Here is a 21,552-nt window from a genome sequence, read left to right as displayed (position 1 = left end):
AACCCTGAATAGGAAAAGTGGCAGAGATTATAGATGCCTAGTTCATTTTTTAGGGGTCTGAGTGGTTCATGTCTTAAATCATCGACAATATATAGGCTGTAAATTTTGTCTGTTACTAGGTAGACCAAAAACCAACATTGGACAGTATGTACAATGAGTCTAGATCTGAAGAGAACAACTGAAATTAAGTTACACTATATTGCCAAAAGTATTCACTCACCTATCCAAATAATTGAAATCAGGTGTTCCAATCACTTCCATGGCCACAGGTGTATAAAATCAAGCACCTAGGCATGCAGACTGTTTCTACAAACACCTGTGAAAGAATGGGTCGCTCTCAGGAACTCAGTGAATTCCAGCGTGGTACTGTGATAGGATAGGATGCCACCTGTGCAACAAGTCCAGTGGTGAAATTTCCTCACTCCTAAATATTCAACAGTCAACTTGTCAGTGGTATTATAACAAATACCAGCAGATGCTAAGGCGCATAGTGCACAGAGGTCGGCAGCTTTCTGCAGAGTCAATTGCTACAGACCTCCAAACCTTATGTGGCCTTCAGATTAGCTCAAGAACAGTGTGTGGAGAGCCTCATGGAATGGGCTTCCATGGCCGAGCAGTTGCATCCAAGCCATACATCACCAAGTGCAATGCAAAGCATCGGATGCAGTGGTGTGGAGATGCGTTCTCTGGAGTGACGAATCGCGCTTCTCCATCTGGCAATCTGATGGACAAGTCTGAGTTTGGCGGTTGCCCAACGAACGTTACTTGTCTGACTGCATTGTGCCAAGTGTAAAGTTTGGTGGAAGGGGGATTATGGTGTTGGGTTGTTTTTCAGGAGCTTGGCTTGGCCCCTTAGTTCCAGTGAAAGGAACTCTGAATGCTTCAGCATACCAAGAGATTTTGGACAATTCCATGCTCCCAACTTTGTGGGAACAATTTGGCCCCTTCCTGTTCCAACATGACTGTGCACCAGTGCACAAAGCAACATCCATAAAGACATGGATGAGAAAGTTTGGTGTGGATGAATTTGACTGGCCTGCACAGAGTCCTGACCTCAACCCGATAGAGCACCTTTGGGATGGATTCAAGCGGAGACTGAGAGCCAGGCCTTCTCATCCAACATCAGTGTGTGACCTTATCAATGCGCTTCTGGAAGAATGGTCAAAAATTCCCATAAACACACTCCTAAACCTTGTGGAAATCCTTCCCAGAAGAGTTGATACTGTTATAGCTGCAAAGGGTGAACTGACATCATATTAAACCCTATGGATTAAGAATGGGATGTCTCTTAAGTTCATATGTCAGTCAATGCAGGTGAGCGAATACTTTTGGCAATGTAGTGTATGTCAGGAAAAAAAAGCATTATTATCATGAGATACAGAGACTAAATACGTTGATGTCTCAAGACAACAACCCAAAAAATGTTTTTTTTCTTTTTTTTCTTGAGAAGTTGAAGTAATAAACTGTTGATGCATTACTATTTATAGCATCCACAATCGTACACAGACATTTACTTTCCTTAAATCTGAGGAAAATTTGCCTTTTGTGATGCTCCATCCAGTGGAGAAAACAGAATAAAATACCTGAATCATTCTGACTCCATGTACAAGAAATGATGACAAATCCATCAATCAGAGTAAAGATGCTCTATTCTTTAGAGTGCTGTTCGAGTAGAGAAAATATAGAGGCCACTGTCATATAATGACCTTCAGTGAAGGAGCACATGAAATTCTGCCCTTTTAACAGACACTTTTTAAGCTTTAAATTGAGTCACATAAAAAAGCAATTTTACTTTTACGTAGGAGTGAAGTTTTGGACAGTATAAGTCATCCTTTTATGTTTGCTGGTGTCCCTAATTTTGGCCCCTGTCCCTTCAGATGGCCTGATTCTGCCACTGGACAGCTGGGCAGCACTTTCTCTTTCATTTTGCCCCATTTAACATTAAACAAGTTCTGAAGAGTCGACCTTGGGGCTGTTTTAAAAAGTAAAACAAGAAATGCATTTAACAAGTTAAAATCCTGTGTAAATTGTTCTTTATCTGGGTATTACACAAAGTCTATGTTAAGTCTTCATGCTGATTTATATGGAAAATATCTATTTCCTCTTTCTTTTCTTTCTCTCCTTCTTTAAACAGATCACATTTTTTATGACTCATTTTCAAGTCAAGACATTAAAAACTTGCCTCCACTTTTATTAGTTGTGTCTGCACCAACCCAGTGAGTTAGGGGTGTGTTAAAAATCACATGAAAAATCACTATCCCTGAAATCTTTTGGGTATTGTTCAATATCTAAGCATATTCCCTGCTTATTCACTTTTTAGCTAGAGGTCACAACTGTCCAGTTTGTTTCATGGCCAAACACATAACCATGTGGTTTCCTTTAACCTTTTGATAGATCAGGACCTGTTCCTCTTTATTTCCTTACTTTTGCTAAGAAAACAAACCAAATGCTTGAGCTTTAGAATGTCTGTAGAAGTGAAAGACAACAATCTATTTCTCATTTATCTCCAGGGTAAAAAGTGAAAAACCTGTCTCCCAATAATGCTCAACTCTATTTTCTGTCTCTGTAAGGCTTGCATCCCACTTCTGATGGATCTGCATGTAGGAGCGCCATAAATAAACATTTGACCTGAGACTGATTATGCTTATGCAGCAGTGGCTCATGTGGTCATTGCATGCAACCCAACATGTAGTGACACAAATGTCCGCTGTCTACAAAGACACAAAAGCTTTCATTTAGATTAACAAAGAGTAGAGGAAAGTCAAACAGATGTCACAGTGTAGACAGTTTCCCAGTCAGACTAGTGCTGAAAGTTGTAAATGTACTGTATTTAAGTTCTAATCTCCAAGATTTAAAAAATAGAATAAAGCAGCCAATAATTTTCATTGGCATATTTCTTGCATTAAATTTGTTTATTCTGAATATCTAATGTTTGTGTGCTTTACAAGCTATCATAATCTAAACTAAAAAAAATCTGAGGTATCTTTATCCATTACAATATCAATAGAACATGTTCAAACTGTGTGCAAGTTGATGGAGATATTAACCTATTTTGAGATCAGTAAAGCCTATAAAAATTTCCACACCTCAAACTACCTGTTGAGGTCTAATGTAGACTATGACACTTAAAATGATCAAATCTAACCACTGACTAAAATTTTCATTCCATTAATTTATCACTTGAATCTTTTAAGTCTATAACTCGTATCTCAGAATTTGAGACTTTGCTGTCTTACATTTATTACATAAGTCTTTTAATATTATGAATTTATCCCACAATCTTCCTTTTTTCTATGTGGCCCTAATAGGCTTTATGCCATACCCTGCTACAGCAGTGTCTGTGTTTTATTTCCTAAAATGAATTCTAGTTTCAGAGGGAAACCCAACTTAAACTTGCTGTTCTGAAACAGAAAACTCTGTGTTTCTCATGTCAGGGAAGATTAACTCAGAGCTTAGGGTTTGACTCTGAGTTTGTTGAACTTCCTTCTTGAAATGGACTCAAGGAAATCTCATATGACTGGGGGAAAAACTCATACAAAATCCTAAACAGATCCAATTGGTCTCCTTTTCAAACTATGAAGCTCAAACTTAGCAATTCTCATACATGGTGGAGATGTGAGAGGTGAGAACCTTGGTGTATATTTTGTATTAATGTGATAAATCAGATAAAAAGGGTTAGCACTGTTGCCTCACAGCAAGAAGGTCCCTGGTTTGCTTCCCAGTCAGGGCCTTTCTATGCCGAGTTTGCATGTTCTCCCTGTGCATGTGTGGTTTCTCTCCAGGTACTCCGGCTTCCTCCCACCACCAAAGATATGCTGGTTAGGTTAATTAGTGACTGTAAATTGACTGTAGGTGTGAGCGTGCCTGGTTGTCTGTCTCTATATTTCTGCCCTGTGATTGACTGGTAAGAGCTGGGATAGGTTCCAGCCCCCAATGGGATAAGTGGTATAGAAAATAGATGGGGAAAAAAAAAAAAGAAGTGTTCCCTTTTTCTTGGTATGAATTACCATAGATCCTGAAACTTACTGACTTGGTCTCATAGATGCTCATAAGAGGATGTTAAATGATTTGGAGTTATCCCCATCTGGTTGTAGATGTTCTGCCTGATTTATACTTTTTTCTGATTGTAGCATAATTTCAACGAATATTTGCTTATTTGTCATATTTCCTAATGTACTGTTATGCTTTTATGTATGGCTGCTCAGTGGCTGTCAGTTACTGATGCCTGTTTTGGCCAGGACACTTTAGAAGAAGAGATTCTTAATCTCAACAAGGTTTTCTTGGATAAATAAATGTTAATCATAAAATAATTTCTAGGAAACCTTATGAGCTGCTATTTAAAATTAACTACAATCTACTGAGAAAAAAGCTTCCGTGCAAGCTCATGTAAACAAACTATTTCATTAGAGACATCTGGCCATGAGACATACCTGAAATAATTTGCTGAGTGTCCTTGGAATTTAACTTTACGTATACACCTTGAAATACAAGCACTGTCCTTTAAACAGGCTCAACGTTTACCAAAATATGTGCAATTTAAAGTGGGCGTTTTCAATCTCACAAAAAGTCAACACACAAAGAGGTACACCCAATAAGATTATTTATGTTATTGTACAATCTGCATTTTAACAAATAATAATAAAAAAAGATTAGTAACATGTACAGTATCCGAATGATCAGATCTGGTGTGGACTGAGGACTCTGCCTGAGCCCACCCAGAGCTCCAGTGATGGGAGGAGGGGGAGGGGGGACCAGTGCTTGGAATGACTTTCATGAATGCTCAATAGGTGTGTATACAGATATACGTGTGTATGTGTGTGCATCAGTGTGAGTCTGCATGTATCTGTTCTCTGTGTGTCTGCTCAGCCGACGTGTCTGCAGGAGGTGGAATGTCTGATGGCGCAGGAGGGGGATGAAAAGCAAAACAGTTTAGGAGAGGGAGGGGGGAGAGAGGGGGAGAAAAAGATGGAGGCAAAAGTAGCAGGGGCTCAGTTGGAGTAGATCTGGCCCTCAGGTGGCTGAGGAAGCTTCATGTTTTCCTTGCAGGTCATGAGCCGTCGCAGCTCCAGCAGCACCATCTGGATACTGTAGGAGTTCTGCCACTTGGCCAGTGCAGTCACCGCATGCATGTCAACCTGCACGACAGAGAACAAGGGCAGATGGATGTAAGTTGGAAATTTATCATGCTCACACATGCGCCTAACTCCTGGAAAATTCCAACATTTTTGAGTTTCTGATGCAACAATTTCCCCCTAATTTTAGTCAGACTTTTTCCTGTCAGCCCCCTGGTTGAATTTCCACTGAAGTCAGAAAGAGCTGATGTGTGATGGGAATTAGAAATTCTCAGGAAATTCAACATGAGAGAGTGGAAAGTGGTAATTATTATTTATAAAACCCAGCTGGTGAATAACTGCTGCAATTTTGCATGTGGTGATGTTGCCTCATAGACTGTATCCAATATCACACCCGATTCACTATAAGGTGAAAAGGCCAGTGTGTAGTGGTGTCCGAATTCTGAGTGAGCATTCATTTCCCTAAATGGTGCACTCATTCTTTCCCATAATACATCGTAAAAAATGGTGTGAGCAACCAATGATCACAATCCTAGCAATATTACCATCATACATCTCAGCTCAAAGCTTAAACAGGCAGAATATGTCCAATCATGTCATGTAGCATTGATATAAAAACAAGATAAGTCTCTCAATAATGTCACAATGCCCTAACTAAACATGAGCAGGCATCAGCAATAAAATCAGCTAGATAACATTGACTCCTATCGTGGCATCCCAACAGCATGTGAGTGACATGCAGCATGTGAGTGGCTCCCTGTTACTGATGTCCTCTCTGTCGTTTGTGTTGAGATTGGCAAGGAACAAGGAACGAGGCAGATGACAAGACAAAAGATCAAGATCTCACTGTTAATAACATCCATATCCGTGTTGTATGCTCTAACTTGTGTCGACACGGTAGTAAAACTATGCAGGTAAAAGCTTTCAAAGGCTCATCAATACAAAACACCACACTTCAGTTTGTCTGCATTTTAAATAAAAGCACCACATGTAATACATTCTACAGGGGAAAACTGAAATTCACAGGGCAGTGAATACAGTTTTTTGGGGGATATGGTATGGATGGTAAACATGCCATGCTGTGCAGTGTCTGGTGCTCGCAGGCTGTTAGGACATGGTGTAAGATGCTGCTGATTTGTGTTAACCCAGCATCCTCCCTCTTAAGTCATTTTAAGTCATATCACTATAAAAGTTTGGAGCCAGCATGAAGAAATATATTGCTGTGTGCAGCGCTTTTGCTGGTTGCCACGTATCATGCCTCTATAATGCCACAACACAATGTGAAATTATCCACATGGAAATCAATGTTATGCAGTTGCAGAATCAAGGCAAAAGTACAAAAGTAATGACAGTGGTGCATCATCACAGCTCTGTTCAAGAATCGCAGAGTAAAAGGGGTAATTATTCAATAATTACAGGCAAATCAAACCTGTTTAAACAGGATTTTGTCTTAAATTGACAAATGGTTTGCTGATTTCTTAAATAATTGCCATTTATGTTTCTGTCAATAATGTGATCACATATTCATGCTCCCATTAATGGAATGACAAGTATATTTCACTGTGTTTTGGGTCACTATGTGCCCATCTCCTATAAGCAGTCATAAAACCACATTTAAAAACAGAACAGCTGAATTTATCTACTTGTATGAATGCACCCTTGTCAACTTACAAGATTATTTATATCTCACAGTAAACCTGAATTAATACAGTGGTTGCATTATTTACATATATAGGCATGCAATTTAGAGAATTACTTGGTCTACACTGATGAATCAAAGCAGATATAGCAGTCTACCTTAAATGTAATCTGTAGCCAGCAGGTTTTAATTAGATATAAGACATACATACCACACCATTGGAGGTGTGCACGCCATTCAAGTTTATCTTTGTCACAAATTTGACGAACGGGGGTGAGTCTGGGTATTCTGGCCCACATTCAACCTTCAGATTGTACATCCTGTTTTCATAGCTCGTCTGTGAACAGAGACAAGTGGGAGGAGGTGAGAAAACAGCACAAACATCGAAAAACAGCAGGAAATGCTCAATGTATGATGCCATGATCAAAAACAATACACCTTATTAATGTCATGATGGTTTATAAAATAGTTTTTTTAATAGTCCTTATTCAGGTCCAGGAGATATTTAGCTTTGTCTTCCAATTTATGTTTAGATACCTCGCTGTAATTAAAGCTTCTTGATTTACTGATACTGAGGGCTTTGCTTGATGATGTGCAACCTGTTGCTTCCAGCCTTGTGTAAAGCTTTAACGTTACAACTAAAGCAGGCATTTACACTCTTACATTAATTTTGAACTAATGTTTATTGTACATTTCTCATTAAGCATGCATCCATACTAATACCAGTATAAGTTATGCAGATACCAAGCCTAAGTAATTATTCTTAAACTCATAAAAATGTCAGATACTGTACTCTGTATCATTTTAAAGCATGATGCTAGCAGCTTATTTTGTGAGTATATCATCAAAGTTCTGCAGTTTGGTGATATTTTAATTAAACTATACACCAACAAATTTTCAAGAGGAGGGATAAAGAACATCTGATAAAAATAAAATGATCTTTCAAAATAATTTTAATAACAGTTATGGTATTATTAGATACTCATATTTGAACTTGTACTTGGTCTGAAAAAATGTGGTATCCGTGCATCCCTATTCCTCATTCATGTGGCAAAAATGTGCATGACTCACCCTTGGGGGGCCAAGGATCACCCCTCTCCATCGTGTTAAGGTCATGTCCTCATCATCCTCCAGACCCCAGCTCACTGTTCCATCTCCAACACCTTTCTGGCCTTCCTCCAGCTCCTCCAGGAGCCGGAAATTGCGAGGAACTTTAACGCCTGTTTGTGGACACACGCAAACCAAAGCCAAATTGTGAGGCTGAGACATGCATCTTTGCAACCCAAAAAATGCTTAATATGCAACTAAGATAACTATACTGGCAATCTGCAACAGCCCCTGGCTTAGCATGACTTGCAGCAATAAAGGTCGTGGCATGACTCGCTCCAACAGTGAGATAGGAAAAGAAAAAATGCCCGAGTTAGCCAGCTTTGCCTTAGATCAGCAGGAGATGTATTACCATCATTTAATTTAGCATCAGGCTTGGGCTGTGCTGCATCATTTGGCCTCTGCAGTAAGATATGACTGCTCAGTACTGATAATGGCACAATGCAAGAGGTACATGCAAATTAAAACAGTCACTCTGCAGACTGGTGCTGCAGCAGTTTGACTGTTTTCACCTGCAGCAGATCTACGCTTCAACATGGACCATGTTTACATGTGTGACTGGAAGTTTAAGACCCAGAAAACATTCATCATGTTTTATGATAGACATGCCTTAATGAATAGATTTGAAAGGCAGAGTATTTATGGCATAAAATGAAACAGGCCCATTATTTATATTTGTATTCATGGTCAGAATGTTTGTAACAAATAGGAAGGTATCTACGTTTACAGTTGGGTGGCGTTTCTTTGGTTACCTAGCGATAACCCTGCTAAATAACGGTAAAAAAAAATAAAAACGACCAGTTTACATAAATACACATTAGTATATGATCGATGCTGAATGAGTCCAATGATATAACGGAACCTGAAATACCGTTATCTGCAGTCATACTGCATGTCGTTGATCTAAGTTAACTTAGCTAAGCTAATGGCATCGCTCCTTATTCATTCTCTTAAATATTCGAGCGTTACGTTAGCTTCAGTCTTTTAGCACAGCGGGTACAACAGCAGACAAACAACGTTATTAATTAACGTGATGACTATGTGGTTTAACCAATCCTACCGATTGCTCAATAACTGCTTATTATGGTGATTTATTTCTCTTACATTTACCTGATCCGGCGGCGACCGCCATCTTGTCGCTACACAGCGGGAGCGCGCACGTTGTTATGCCATTGTGGTCAACGGTGCGTGCCCGAGAACGAGACGTAGCGCTTCGATTCCTTTGTTTGTTGTTGGTTGTTCCCTGCTAGCCAACAGCTAGACACAGATACCATGAGGCTACTTAAAAGCTGAAGTGAAAGAAACTGGATGCTGAACAAAGATTTAACGGTTCAGCAGTGACACAAAATCTCAGAACAGGGAGGAAGAAGCCAAGTGAAAAGAAAACACGGTGTTTTATATGTAAAAACAACTAAATTAGTTAAGTGCTAGGTAGAGGAAAATGTTTTCATTTTTTAAAACTGCAAAAACAAGATAAACCCATTGCAGGAATAAATAATTAGAGGCCTGGCAGAAGCTTTGAGCACTTACATATGTCAGAACCTTTCAAATATTTATGTGTTTATTAATATTACATTTATATATTGATTAATCTGTTCACTGTAACTCAAATGCTGTAAGAAGGCTCTGTGGTAAAATGCCTCACCTCATGTATATGCTAATTAATCTACTTACTATACTATTACTCATTCAATCTATGTATCCTATTCAAATGCGGCAAGTAATTAATCGATTCACTGTGCCTCAAATGCACAGTTCATATGCATATATGCACAAAATTTATGTACTTACTGTCCTAATTACTAATTTAATTTAACTATTCACTGTACTTAAATGCTACAAGAAATGATCTTTTCACAACTCAAATGACTTAAGAAGGCACTCTGTGGTAAAATGCCTCCCATCATATGCATAATATTCTGATAATTGTACTTATCATAGTAATTACTTATATAATCTTTATATTGTATTCAAATGCTGCAAGTAATCTATTCTCTGTAACTCAGTTTCTGTAAGAAGGCTCTCTGTGTTAAAATCCTCACATCATATGCATGTTTGCACTAGTGAATCTACTTACGTACTAATTACTAGTTTAATCTCTTTACTGACTGAAATGCTGCAAATAATTAATATAGTCACTGTAACTCAAATGTTGTAAGAAGACCCGCTGTGGTAAAATGCCTGAACTCATATGCATATTTGTACTAATAATTCTATTTACTGCACTAATTCTTATTTAAGCTGTTTATTGTACTGCTAGCAATTGATATGTTCACTGTACCTTAGATTATGTAAGAAAGCTCTCTGTGGTAAAATGCCTCACCTCATATGCATATAGCACTTATCAACTATATCAAACTATCTATCTACCTCATGTCAGTCAGCCCACATCCTTGCATGTTTTATACTCTGATCATGTTCATTCACCATCCTTGCACCCTCTTCACATCATGATATCATACTATCAATGCATAAAGACTTGTATTTACTAAGATGCCTACAAGAGCTTGTACATATTAAATATTTTTAACTTTTTTCTAAACATATATATATATATATATATATATATATATTTATATATATATATATTTAAAGCTGATTCTGAAATATAGTATTTAATAAGGTATGCACAGTATTATTGGCCAGATATTGGTATGGAAAGATATTAGCTTAAAAAATGAATTATCTTATTGACAGATATTAAAATGTGTGCGGATATTTACAACCAATATTTTGACTGTAAAAGTCTGCTTACATCAGCTGTAAATATTGACCACAGGAACAAATAAGTTAGGCTACATTCACACTGCAGTTAAGGGTGACCTGAATCTGATTTTTTTTGCTCACGTGACCCGTATCTGATTTTTTTTTCTGACAGTGTGAACAGCACAAGTCACATTGAATCTGACCTTTTTGAATCAGATTCAGGCCACTTTCTTATATGGTTCTGAATCAGATACGTATCAGGTCTTCTTGAAGTCAGCTGCAGTGTAAACAGGCAAACAAAATAAGATCTGAGGAAAGATTAGAATTGAGCATTAAGGCCTGTAGTGTGAACGTAGCCTTAGACTTTTCAAAGTCTGATTTAGGGACTGAAATTTGTTAATTTGTTCTTCCTCAAACTTTAAATAGTGTGTGATAAGGATCAAAGTTTAAGGTCTGAACTACATTTAAATATCAGTATCAGCTAAAACTATTTTGTAAATATCGACATTTCAGATATTGGGAAAAATCCAATATCTGGCATCCCTACTTTTAATTGTAGTAAAGAAAATTAATTTTTAGAAATAGAATTAATGATTGCCTTTGTAACTATTTTAGTAATCACACGTACCTTAGAGCAACATACAAAATCTATTGATAAGCAGCTATTACCCTGTTTAGACTATGAAGAAAAAAAACAGATCACACATGCAGAGCAGGGTGGGGAATAACAACTGGAAGAAGGTGAAGAATTCCCAATGTTAAATAAGACCACCTTTAAAATAACAAAAGCGAAGGGAATTAATGAGAGATCACAGGTAGAGTAATTATCAACAGTTTATTTAGTTTATTTATAAATACAGTTTAATATATACATTGTAAGTCTCCCAAATTGGAGACAACGAAAAGGCATCAAGGCATTATTCTGATATCTAAAACTCCGTCACCACCAGCTTACTTAACCAACTACAACATCCACATGGTTTCTGCCTCTGAGGGAGTGAGAGGCAAAAGAGAAGGTTGATTTAAAGTCAGTCAATAAGTTGTTTTTCCCATATCGCTGGCAAGATTTACAGAAAATCAATCAGGGGGAGAGGATAAGGCAATTCAATTCATAAATCCAAGGATAATTACAAAAAAGTGTTTTCCACACAGCATGTCTAACAAACCGACGACGACTGCCCACGCCACTTACCAACGATTTCACTTGCTTTCACAAACACACACTGCCACAAAATACCCTTCGAATCCACAGATGAAAGCCCATTGTCGCTAAGCAGAAAAACCAAATACACAGCTTAATCACAAATTCTGCCTCAATAAGAAGGGGCAGATTAACTTTACTGATATATGGCTGCAGTAGAACCCATGATGCTTTCTAAATCATTTGGCTATCTTTGGCCAGCAAATCTGATGGAAATAAGTGACTTGAAACTACTTGATCTATTAAATAACGGTCTTAAGTTCACTATCGGAGGGTTTGCGTTTTAATAAACTGGTTTAATCAATTAATCTTACCACAATCCTGAGATTATCTGGAAAAATATTAACGTAGATAAAATGAATGAGTTGGACCTGTTCTCATGGACTCAAACTACCATAAAAGGCAGCTATCAAGTCTTTGTGAGAGCAAACCGTATTAAAGGTTTCATTTTTTTTTCTCCAAACTAATCATGTCAAGTAATGTCTCATATTTCTAACCCTTATGTTGAGCTACTGTTCTACTTTTAAGTACTGAAAGCACAAAATACCTTAAACTTTGATATTATCACAAAAAAAGCTGTTTGCTAAAGCGCTGAAACATCCATTAGAGTCAATGCAAAACTTCTCATTTAGAAAATAAGATGTCAGTCAAGGTTCAAATGTGTCCACCGATTGTAGCTAGCAGTGCCCAAACAATATCTACCTAATACTGATTGAAAATAACTACAGTAGCAGGTCTTAAAGTATGATGCAGCTGACATTATGAGCTCCATTTACCAGCATCTAATGCACTAAAACTGCTCCTCATGATACTCTACAAGCACTACGCAATCTGCAGTGTACTCCTGCTGCTGACCTATGGTGAATCATTGTATATAATCAAGTATGAAGGATTCACAAACTGGAATACATACATAAAATAAAACATAGTCTTGGCTTTAAAAAGATTACTAGAATTAAATTGTTCTCTTAGAATATAACACCTGAAGCTTGTTAATCTGGCCTTTAACCGGGTCAATTCAGGGAGAACAGCAAGGTTATCTTCTCCAGTTTAAATCTAGAAACGTTTGCAAAGATTTCCTCAGAATGAAGATAACATTTGGGAAGTTCAAGCCTGGAACCATTTGGTCAAAGCTCAGGGTCATCTTTTAAAAGCAATTAAAGGAAAGCTGGTGACCCGTTAATGTCTTTGCACAAGCCGACATGCATTATGCATGCATGCATTCTTAGGTCTGTGTAAGTGACATCGTAATTAGTAAAGTAAATTTGTCATGCAGTTTCCTAAGTAGCTAATTTTTGAGCTCCAGTTGTCCACCTTCCCCAATATGTGTAAACAATTAGAAAAAAAAAGGCATTTCAACCTAATCTGATGAGTTAAGACTTAAAGTTAAGGGCCTCTCATTACACTGCATAGTTATTGGCTGTACAAACATTTACAAACTACAAATTACTAAAGAGCTAACGAAAACATTTTACAATGACTTGATCACATAATCTCATCTGTTCTTGGGTCATCAGCCTTCACCAAAGCCCTTGTAACATCACCCTCTTCTGCGTGTCACAGTTGCAACATTACACACAGGAAATGTTACACTCTTAAAGCGACTTTTCCTTCCCATGATACAAAAGAAAATCAGGAGGTGAGGAGTGGAAACCACGTTACAAACAGTTGGCACAACTTTGGAAAAATCTGCGTCTGATCGACTGAGACGATAAAAGACAGAAGAACTGCTGCGAAAACACAAAGAAGTGCTGCAAAAGAAACAAAACAACAAAACGAAGACACGTACTGCATCTGTGGTGTGTAAGGCAGCTTGACTAAACTGAACATGCCTCGTTCTCGCAGAAATGTCCGTCAAATAAAATCAAAACTACAGATTCTTTCCACGGAGGACACATGACCCTCATGTGAAAAGAAAGCTTAGCACGGCCGGATTGACTCAGCAGAACGACAGCACCATTTATGTGTATTTGCCCAGGTTTCAATTAACTGCTGACTACAGTTACACACATTTCAATGTGACTTTTCTCAGATGGAATAACACAGCTGTAAAATGCTGCTTCTTCAGTGTTTGCACTATCATCAAAGACAGAAATGCAAACATTTTAATCCAGAAAATCAAAATGCTGGAGTATGAAAATTTTTTGTATTGACTCTTGCAGTGTAACTGCAGTCATTGTCTCAGTTTGACACGACTAACTCTTAAATATGGCTCTGTCTTAATGAAGTGAGTTACATGAAATAACAATGGCTATTAATAAGAATTAAAAAAATATGATTAACATACCTTGTCATCAACGCTCAATTTAACAGTCCAAAATGTGCAAGAATCAAAAAATGTAACAGTTATTACCCAATTTGTTCTTTAGCTATAAACATCGGTAAAGCATTCTACATCGCCTCAGCCCTACAACTTACTTTGGACTAAATCCACTTTTATTTTGAAACATTAACTTGAAAACGTGGAGATGCTGAGAGTGATCCAGAAGAAATAAAGAATTCTAAAAATAGCATGATTTATCGACTCCAAAGGAACAGTTGTTTCTCTGGAGGAGAGAAAAGGGAGTGTTCACTCTTTCCAGTACTCTTTCTCTGGAGTGTTTGACATTTTTGACAGCAGGAAGAATCTTTTAACTCCCCAGAAAGATATTTTAAACCATGTATCTGACCATACCGTCTTAGTAAAAGCATGTATAAATCACCGCATGAAAAAACTGATAAGTCATGTTTGACATATACAAAGAGTTAAGGATATATTGCATTTTGAAATAATGATCTCTGTGAGTGAGCAAGTGATGAAATATTCCATTAACAGAGCCCTCCTCTTGTAAAAACAGACAAAATGTGCAAGACTTAAAGCTATGGCATCAGAAACTGTTATTTTTTTTTCCTATGATCAAAGTTTAAGTGAGGCAAAAAAGGGGATGAGAAGCCTGGACGGAGCCAGCGTCTTCTGAGGTAGGGTGCAGTTAGCCTGCAGTGTTACTTGACTTTCTGAGCCCATTTCAGGTCATCCGCTCTGGGCTTCTCTCCCGTCACACCCTGGATCAGATCCTCCAGGTTCCTCCAGAATCCCACCTTCTCTAGAGGGTAGTTCAGCCATCCTGTAGGGGGACAAAAACCTCAATGACCAATCTGCCCAACCCTTTTTCTTATTATTGCAACATTTCAGCCAACTCCCATTTGCGCTCTTTGCTCTACCCCTTCTTTAGACTAGACAGAACCCCATTAGAGGCAGCTCTGAGTTGCATTACCTATGTTTGAGTTCAAAAGTAACCTAGTTTGACCGTAATTTCTAATTAAGGACAGAGTTTAGGCTCCACTAGCAATTAAGGGGTTGCACTAGCTAAGACAGTTCTGGCAAAGGTAGTTTAAACTTAGATCTTAAACCTAGCTCAAAGTATTAGTAGTCAGTGGAAATCAGCTGACGGACAGCTGATCCTAATTATCACCTTCCAGCTCCTACTGCCAAACACAGCTTTCTCTCCCAACACAGTGGTATATTTAATTTTTGACAAACTCCTCACTAATCCCTGCTTGCATTAATGCTGATGCACTGCTGCAGCTTGCAAAGCTTAACCTCCTCCACCCCAGCCTCCTCCTTTATAGCATAAAGCCTATTGCATCCTCATATTCAAATTCAAGCTACTATGGATTAAACTACTTGTTGAATAATTGTATTGTATTTAATAGGCATTCATTAATGTATCTCTCCATATGCGGGTTTCTAGCCATGAGCTCCCTCGGAAGTCAGAGTTTACTGCATGACTAACAAAGGGAGCATCTTTTGAGCAGAGCCTTCTCCACCAACTAAAACTGTAGATCCATTTTGCGAAGAAATGATTAAATGTATGACGCGAGTGTTCCTGTCTGAAATACAGTTGTCGTGATGTATCATTTGGAAACGTGCAAGAGAAAGAGGAAGACTAGGAACTGATAGTTTTACAGGCTTTTCAGTGTTGGTAGTGCAGTGTGTGTATTTGATGAGAGCAGTCAAATGTCACTTTCCACACTTGATCTTATTTAGGTGAAAACAAGCTCCAAGACTGAATGGTGGTACATTAGAAAGGAGTGGCAGCTATGCAATTAAACACTAGTGCACTATGCTTTGTACTTCAAACGATTTCAGAATATGCTTTTCATCCTGAAATTACAAAGGAGTGTTAAAGAAGAGATAAGTGTATTTGAGTAAACTAGGGAGGAGTAAAGAGGTAAAACACGGGGTCAGTGTTGTGCCTCTACTGACTTTAAGCCAGGGATTGCACTGAGACAGAAGGAGCAGTAGTCTGCTTGCCTAATAACACATTCTTCACACATTAACTAGAAACGTTTTAAAAGTTATGCTCTAACTCAGTAAACATGGTTGAAATACACACATACAGTATCTGATGACAGTGTATGACATCTCTGCTCACAAGATGGGGCCCGTATCCCAGTCCGACACAGTGTGAACACACACTCGTATATACCTGTACTTGAGGTTATTTTTTTTTAAGTTACAATGCCAATCATTGTACTGAAAAGTCATTATTTTATGTTTAACTCACTGCCCACTGGATTAGGGCTCCAAATAACTATAAAACTGTACAGGTTTAGCTATCAATTCCCTTCAGAGCTCATCCTTCCCATTTATCACCATTCATTTAAATGGGAGGTTTTTGTCCAGAAAGTGATGGGGCATCGTTTGGGCAAAGTTCTCTGTTCATTTGCTCTTATCATTCAATAACATTTCCCTAACTTTGTTTTGAACTTCTGTTTTTTTTATTCCATGAGCTAAGATAATTTCATTTGACCAATTAAACAGTACAGTCTGCTAATTTACGTTTTATATAAAAAATTTCACCATTTGATTTGATTTAGTCCCTGTTTGTGGGTTTAAGGCAGTTAAAGGAAGTTATTTCTAGTCGTAGGTTTGTTCAGAGCCAGAAAAAAAAGACAGCACTGTCACAACTACTGCATTAAGAATAAAAATCTTTTTACTGATTGGCTAAATGAAATAACAATGTTGTGTCCATAACAAGGCTTTGGTTTCCCAAAGCTTGATCCGAAAAGGGTCAACTGGACTTGGTTGTAGCTTTCCTCCAAAAGGCTTTTCAATTCTAAAAGTGACTGAAGGCCATTTGGAGGAGAGGCAAAACACCTTCAATAACCTTAACTAAGTCCAGGTGAATAGATGGATAGCCAGGTAGGTAGGTGAGTTTTATTGTCTGTCCCAGAAGTGACTGAAATTCTCCTTTAACAAGTCTCAAATAATAAATAAATCCTTCATTAAACTTATTAAAAACACAAAATACAGGCATAAAATGGGTTGTAGAGGGTCTATTTCTCAGGTAGTTAATGCAAAAGGAAATAAGGATTTTTTTGTCCGTGTTTTCAGTGTCAAACACTGAATAAATCCCTTTTTTAGATCAACCCTTGCTTAATGATGACCTAGATAACTGAGAACTTACACCTTAGTTAGTTTTGATGTTATGCTCTATAAATTCAGATGAATTTTATGTCTCTGTGGTGTAGCCAAACAATGACAAAACCTAAGTTACAGACTTACTAGTTTCATTGTAGGGTTCAGTGTGGACTTTGCTCCATTATTTCAGACAGAACTTACGTAGAGCTGATGCAACAGGCCACAGATATTCACCCAGGAAATGCGAAACAAATTGTCCTTTTGGGAGGGAAATAACTGCGCTAAGGCTGAACAATGTGGGAAAAAGATATTCCAAATAAATGCAGTGAGTTATGAAGGATCAAATACAGACTATTAACATTTGAAACAGTCATAATTAAATTACTTGTGACCTGTTTTGACCTGTGTATTTTTATCTTAAGGCAGCACAATATGACAATACTGTGAAAAAGATATGAACTGTAATACATGTAGTGATATTTAAGAATCTGCATCAGGGCTTCACCATCAACAGTTCACAACCAGCTGACCAGTCACTTAATCACAGCTGGCTATTTTTTCCTACTGTTGACATAATATCTTATGACTAACAAGTTTGTGACTTGCTTTCTTCTACTGTATATTTTAGACGCACTCACCTCAGCTAAAAACATTACGTTGAATACAAAAAGATGCCTGTTTGCCTGTGTTAGCCCCACCTCTGAGAGTGAATATGGAGACACAGGGGCAATTGTGGCATCGTGTCTCCCTTGCTGGCTGCTTTTTTTCCCCACTGGCTGACTACTCCACCTGCCAGTGGAAAGCCCTGCCTAGCAGCTTAGCTACACTGGTATAGAATTTATCTGAGGTTAGCTGATAGCTAGGTTGAGTTTCTTTAGCTTTATGGTTGTAATACTTAGGCCTCCATTGAACAAGTAAACATACTTAAACATATGCTGAAAGAGGAAGATAGCTCATTCCTTTATATCAGTTTTTTAATTCACTGTGATAAATTAATAGCATTGCAATTAGTATAATGCCAAAGCTTATGCTACTGTTATGATAAAATAATGTTTTATATGCATGAATGAATGGAAGGGCATGTTTTTACTAATAATGTTTAAAACAATGATCTAATTAATTATAGACTTTGTAGTTAATTGATCACATGAGATGATGATTTGAGAAAGACTGCACTAACAAAACAATTAGAAAGGACATAGTTCCAAACAGCATCAAAACTTTCTACTAGGTTTGGAAACAGGAGACTAGAGGAACAAGGGTGGATTGTCCATTTAGTCGTCATCCAGGTTGGAGGTTATCCGTGAAATAGGATTTTATTTTTACGAGCACAGAGAATTTTAACCACAATCAACTGAGATCATGATTCTAAAATATGATTACTCACAGATTTTCTCACTGAAATGATGGCAACATACTATGCTTGCCCAAAGCATTGATCAGTTTCTTTAACCATGGGTTGCCAAAGGGAGAATGTCTCTTGCAAGCACAAATGTGGCTTTTAAAACTTACTGGAGTATGTGCATGGTTTCCTCTGCTCTTCACTTAAATTAAAGTGAGGGCTGTTTTGGTGGGAGGGGCAGAGCAAACGCTGTGATGTAAAGGAAGTGACAAAGCGCTGTATTTACCACACATGGCTAAACCTATGGACACAAGTGGTTTAATCTTAACTAGTTTTAAGATTAAATCAGAACTGAACCTAAAACTCAACTAATTGCATAGCACTGCCCCTGAAATCTGATGTTTAGATACGATTGCTCCTAAAGTTTTTGCTCCCACATTTCAGTGTGAGCAACAGAGCCATTTTAAACTGGATTATTTGATCAGCACTAAGGATTATAAAGTCAGGATTAAGGATTATTCGACCACTGAATGCACTCGCCTGTTTGTGAACACTGCTAATTCAACCTTTGATGGATTTTCTGATTGTGTACTCCTGTTGTTTACTTTCAAAGTTAACACTTTATGCTACTGTCTGGCCAAGGTGCACCTTGTAAACATACTTTCATAAATCAGAAAATAAGACAGACTTCTTAAAAACTATGATTCTTGACAATTATTTGCATAGGTGAAGGCGTTCTTTCTCACACTGGTAGCTATTTTTAATGTTAAACTGTCTCTGTAACTCAAAGCCTTTTAGGATTTTTCTTCTATCTCTTAGTGCTTGGAGTCTGCCTCTGAAAATATTTTGTTTGAAGAGTTAGATTACCACAACTGTCAGCTCCCAAAAGAACTACACATACCACCTAACCATTAAGAAATACTGAGATTTAACTGAAGTGGTAGAGCCAAAAAAGGGAATGGGAATTGGACTGTTTTTTAACAGTGAAAAAAATCACAGACAAACCTGTTGTGATGCAGAAGTACGTCTCATGAGGGGAGACGTGGTGGACGCGGTGGTGCTTGCGAGGGAGGATGATGTGACAGTCCTGCAGGAGCGTCACCCAGCGAGGCAGGCCAAAGTACGTGTGAGACCACTTGTGAATCTGGTTGGTGAGCGTTACAAAGATGGCTAGTGCAAACAAGTAGCAGTACCAGGGGTAGATATGATAAATCTCCGCTGCAATAAGGAGACAAAAACAGCCTGGTTATTCTGAACTAACATCATAAACAAGGACAGAGAATCTTTCATGCAGAGGAAGATGTCAGGCCTGGTTTGTCGATACAAAACTCACCAGGGGAGAGGGTGAGGAAGTTGAAGGCCATGTTTGCTAGAGGGACAATGGTCAGCATGCAGTTGTCACCATTGGTCTCAATGAAGTCGTGACGGGTGATGGCTGTGGGGTCAATGTGGTGCTCTCTGAATGGTCGTATAAACGCCTGCAGGACGAACCACATAGTTGAGATAGAGGGGAAAACAAAGAATGAAGCAGCTGTAAGCACTGGGAAATGCTTCGGATTATTTTGAGTGTAAACAACAGATTGTCGTTGTGGAGAAAATAGATATTGACTCATGGAAGCGTCACCTTTCCAAAGATGGGAAGATCCACTGACCCCCACGTATCAGCCCCCCAGTGCACAAGTCCAGACGCAAAGTCTGCGGTCAGTATTCCCGCCACTGAAGAGGACAGCAGCACACAAAACCAATGAGAGAACAACCATCTCTTGTTTGGACTGAAGCTCAGAAAAACAACAGAACTGGTGACAAAACGACATCAGAACAATCCTACTCACCAATGCTTAACAAGATGGACCACAAATGCCCCAAATGGAAATTGGCAAGGAGGTGTATGAAATTGAAGGCCATGAGAGAGAAGCAGAGGATTACACTTATCCATTCTTGACATCTTTTGCCTTAAAAAAAAGACAGCATACACATTAGTTCACATGCTTGCACAGATCTGCAACACTGTGCGATTAGATAATCAGCTGTAAAATGAAGGTGATGCAATAAGCAATCTAAGATGACCAAGAGTCCAAAAACTAGTCAGCATATTTCACTATCAGATGCATCTTCATAACAGTGACAGCCAGCAGCAAGGGAGCATTCCTCTGCACTCTGCTTGTTACATGACCTGTGAGCAGCTGGGCTTGAAATACCAGTCGACAAATTACAACTCAAAGAAGATGACAAACTAAAAGGCTGAACCAAGTTTCTGTAGCAGATAGAAGTTTGATGTTTTAAGAATTAAACTTAGCAGAGAACAATCATACACTGGTATAAGGAGCTAAAATGACATAGGGTATTTGTACAACGGGTGCGAAGGGATCTTACTCGCTGCACCCAAGTCTAAATCACATGTGTGAGAGTACTTGTCAAGATCTCAAAACTATAGCCTACACAGCATTACTTTCTGTCTATACATGGCTCTTTGAGTTGCAGGAAGCATGGGCTGACTTAGCAACAGCGCTGTTATGAAAGGTCACAGCAGCTCTATGGCCAAATGAGGCTTCTGAGCCTAAAGCAGAAACTGTGGATTCTTCTAACCTCTGCCTGATGCTCGAAATGTCAAAGGACAGCAGCTACTCCAACACCAATTCACCCAATCTCACATGATTCCTATTGTGCAACAACAAAAGTGGGACTGTGGCAAACGCAGAACTGTCGCTGATTGTTCGGCGTCTTAAAACAGTAGCGGTCAAAGATAAAGTGCCGTTATTGTTTGAGATTACGATAGTTTTTCTCAGTTTGTGACTTGGTAACTACGGTTTTCAAAGGCTGTCGTTATGTCACGCCACTCGTGGGTACTTGAACCGGGTGAACAAGCCCATAAAGACGGTGCTATTAAAGGTATCGGCTCACCTGGTGAGTATAAATTTGCCAGTTCTCGGGCACCGGCGTGTTGTGGACCCCATCTAGCCGCACCTCGACCTGGTCCTTGCGGCTCTGGGCTCTGTGTTTCCCCTCTACCGCCGTTCTCGTTAACCATTCTCGCCATTTCTCCACTGTGGGCCCAGCCCCTTCAATCTCTCTACTCACAGT

General features: G+C 38.6%; 1 protein-coding gene across 1 annotated transcript; it reads right to left on the bottom strand.

Moving 5' to 3' along the window:
• Window positions 1–4,583: 4,583 nt before the first annotated feature.
• peds1 (plasmanylethanolamine desaturase 1) lies at window positions 4,584–21,552 on the bottom strand. Its single transcript, XM_041798936.1, has 8 exons — window positions 21,373–21,552; window positions 20,304–20,423; window positions 20,096–20,187; window positions 19,805–19,949; window positions 19,477–19,689; window positions 7,783–7,931; window positions 6,923–7,048; window positions 4,584–5,135 (listed from the first exon to the last, which is right to left on the bottom strand). Exons 1-8 carry the CDS (start codon window positions 21,506–21,508, stop codon window positions 4,989–4,991), a joined length of 1,128 nt encoding a protein of 375 aa, XP_041654870.1. The 5' UTR covers window positions 21,509–21,552; the 3' UTR covers window positions 4,584–4,988.

The sequence above is a fragment of the Cheilinus undulatus genome, linkage group 11 (genome assembly GCF_018320785.1).
Source record: "Cheilinus undulatus linkage group 11, ASM1832078v1, whole genome shotgun sequence".
In the NCBI taxonomy this organism is placed as follows: domain Eukaryota; kingdom Metazoa; phylum Chordata; class Actinopteri; order Labriformes; family Labridae; genus Cheilinus; species Cheilinus undulatus.
Note: the sequence above shows the minus strand (reverse complement) of the source record. Positions and strands in the feature narration are given on the sequence as shown.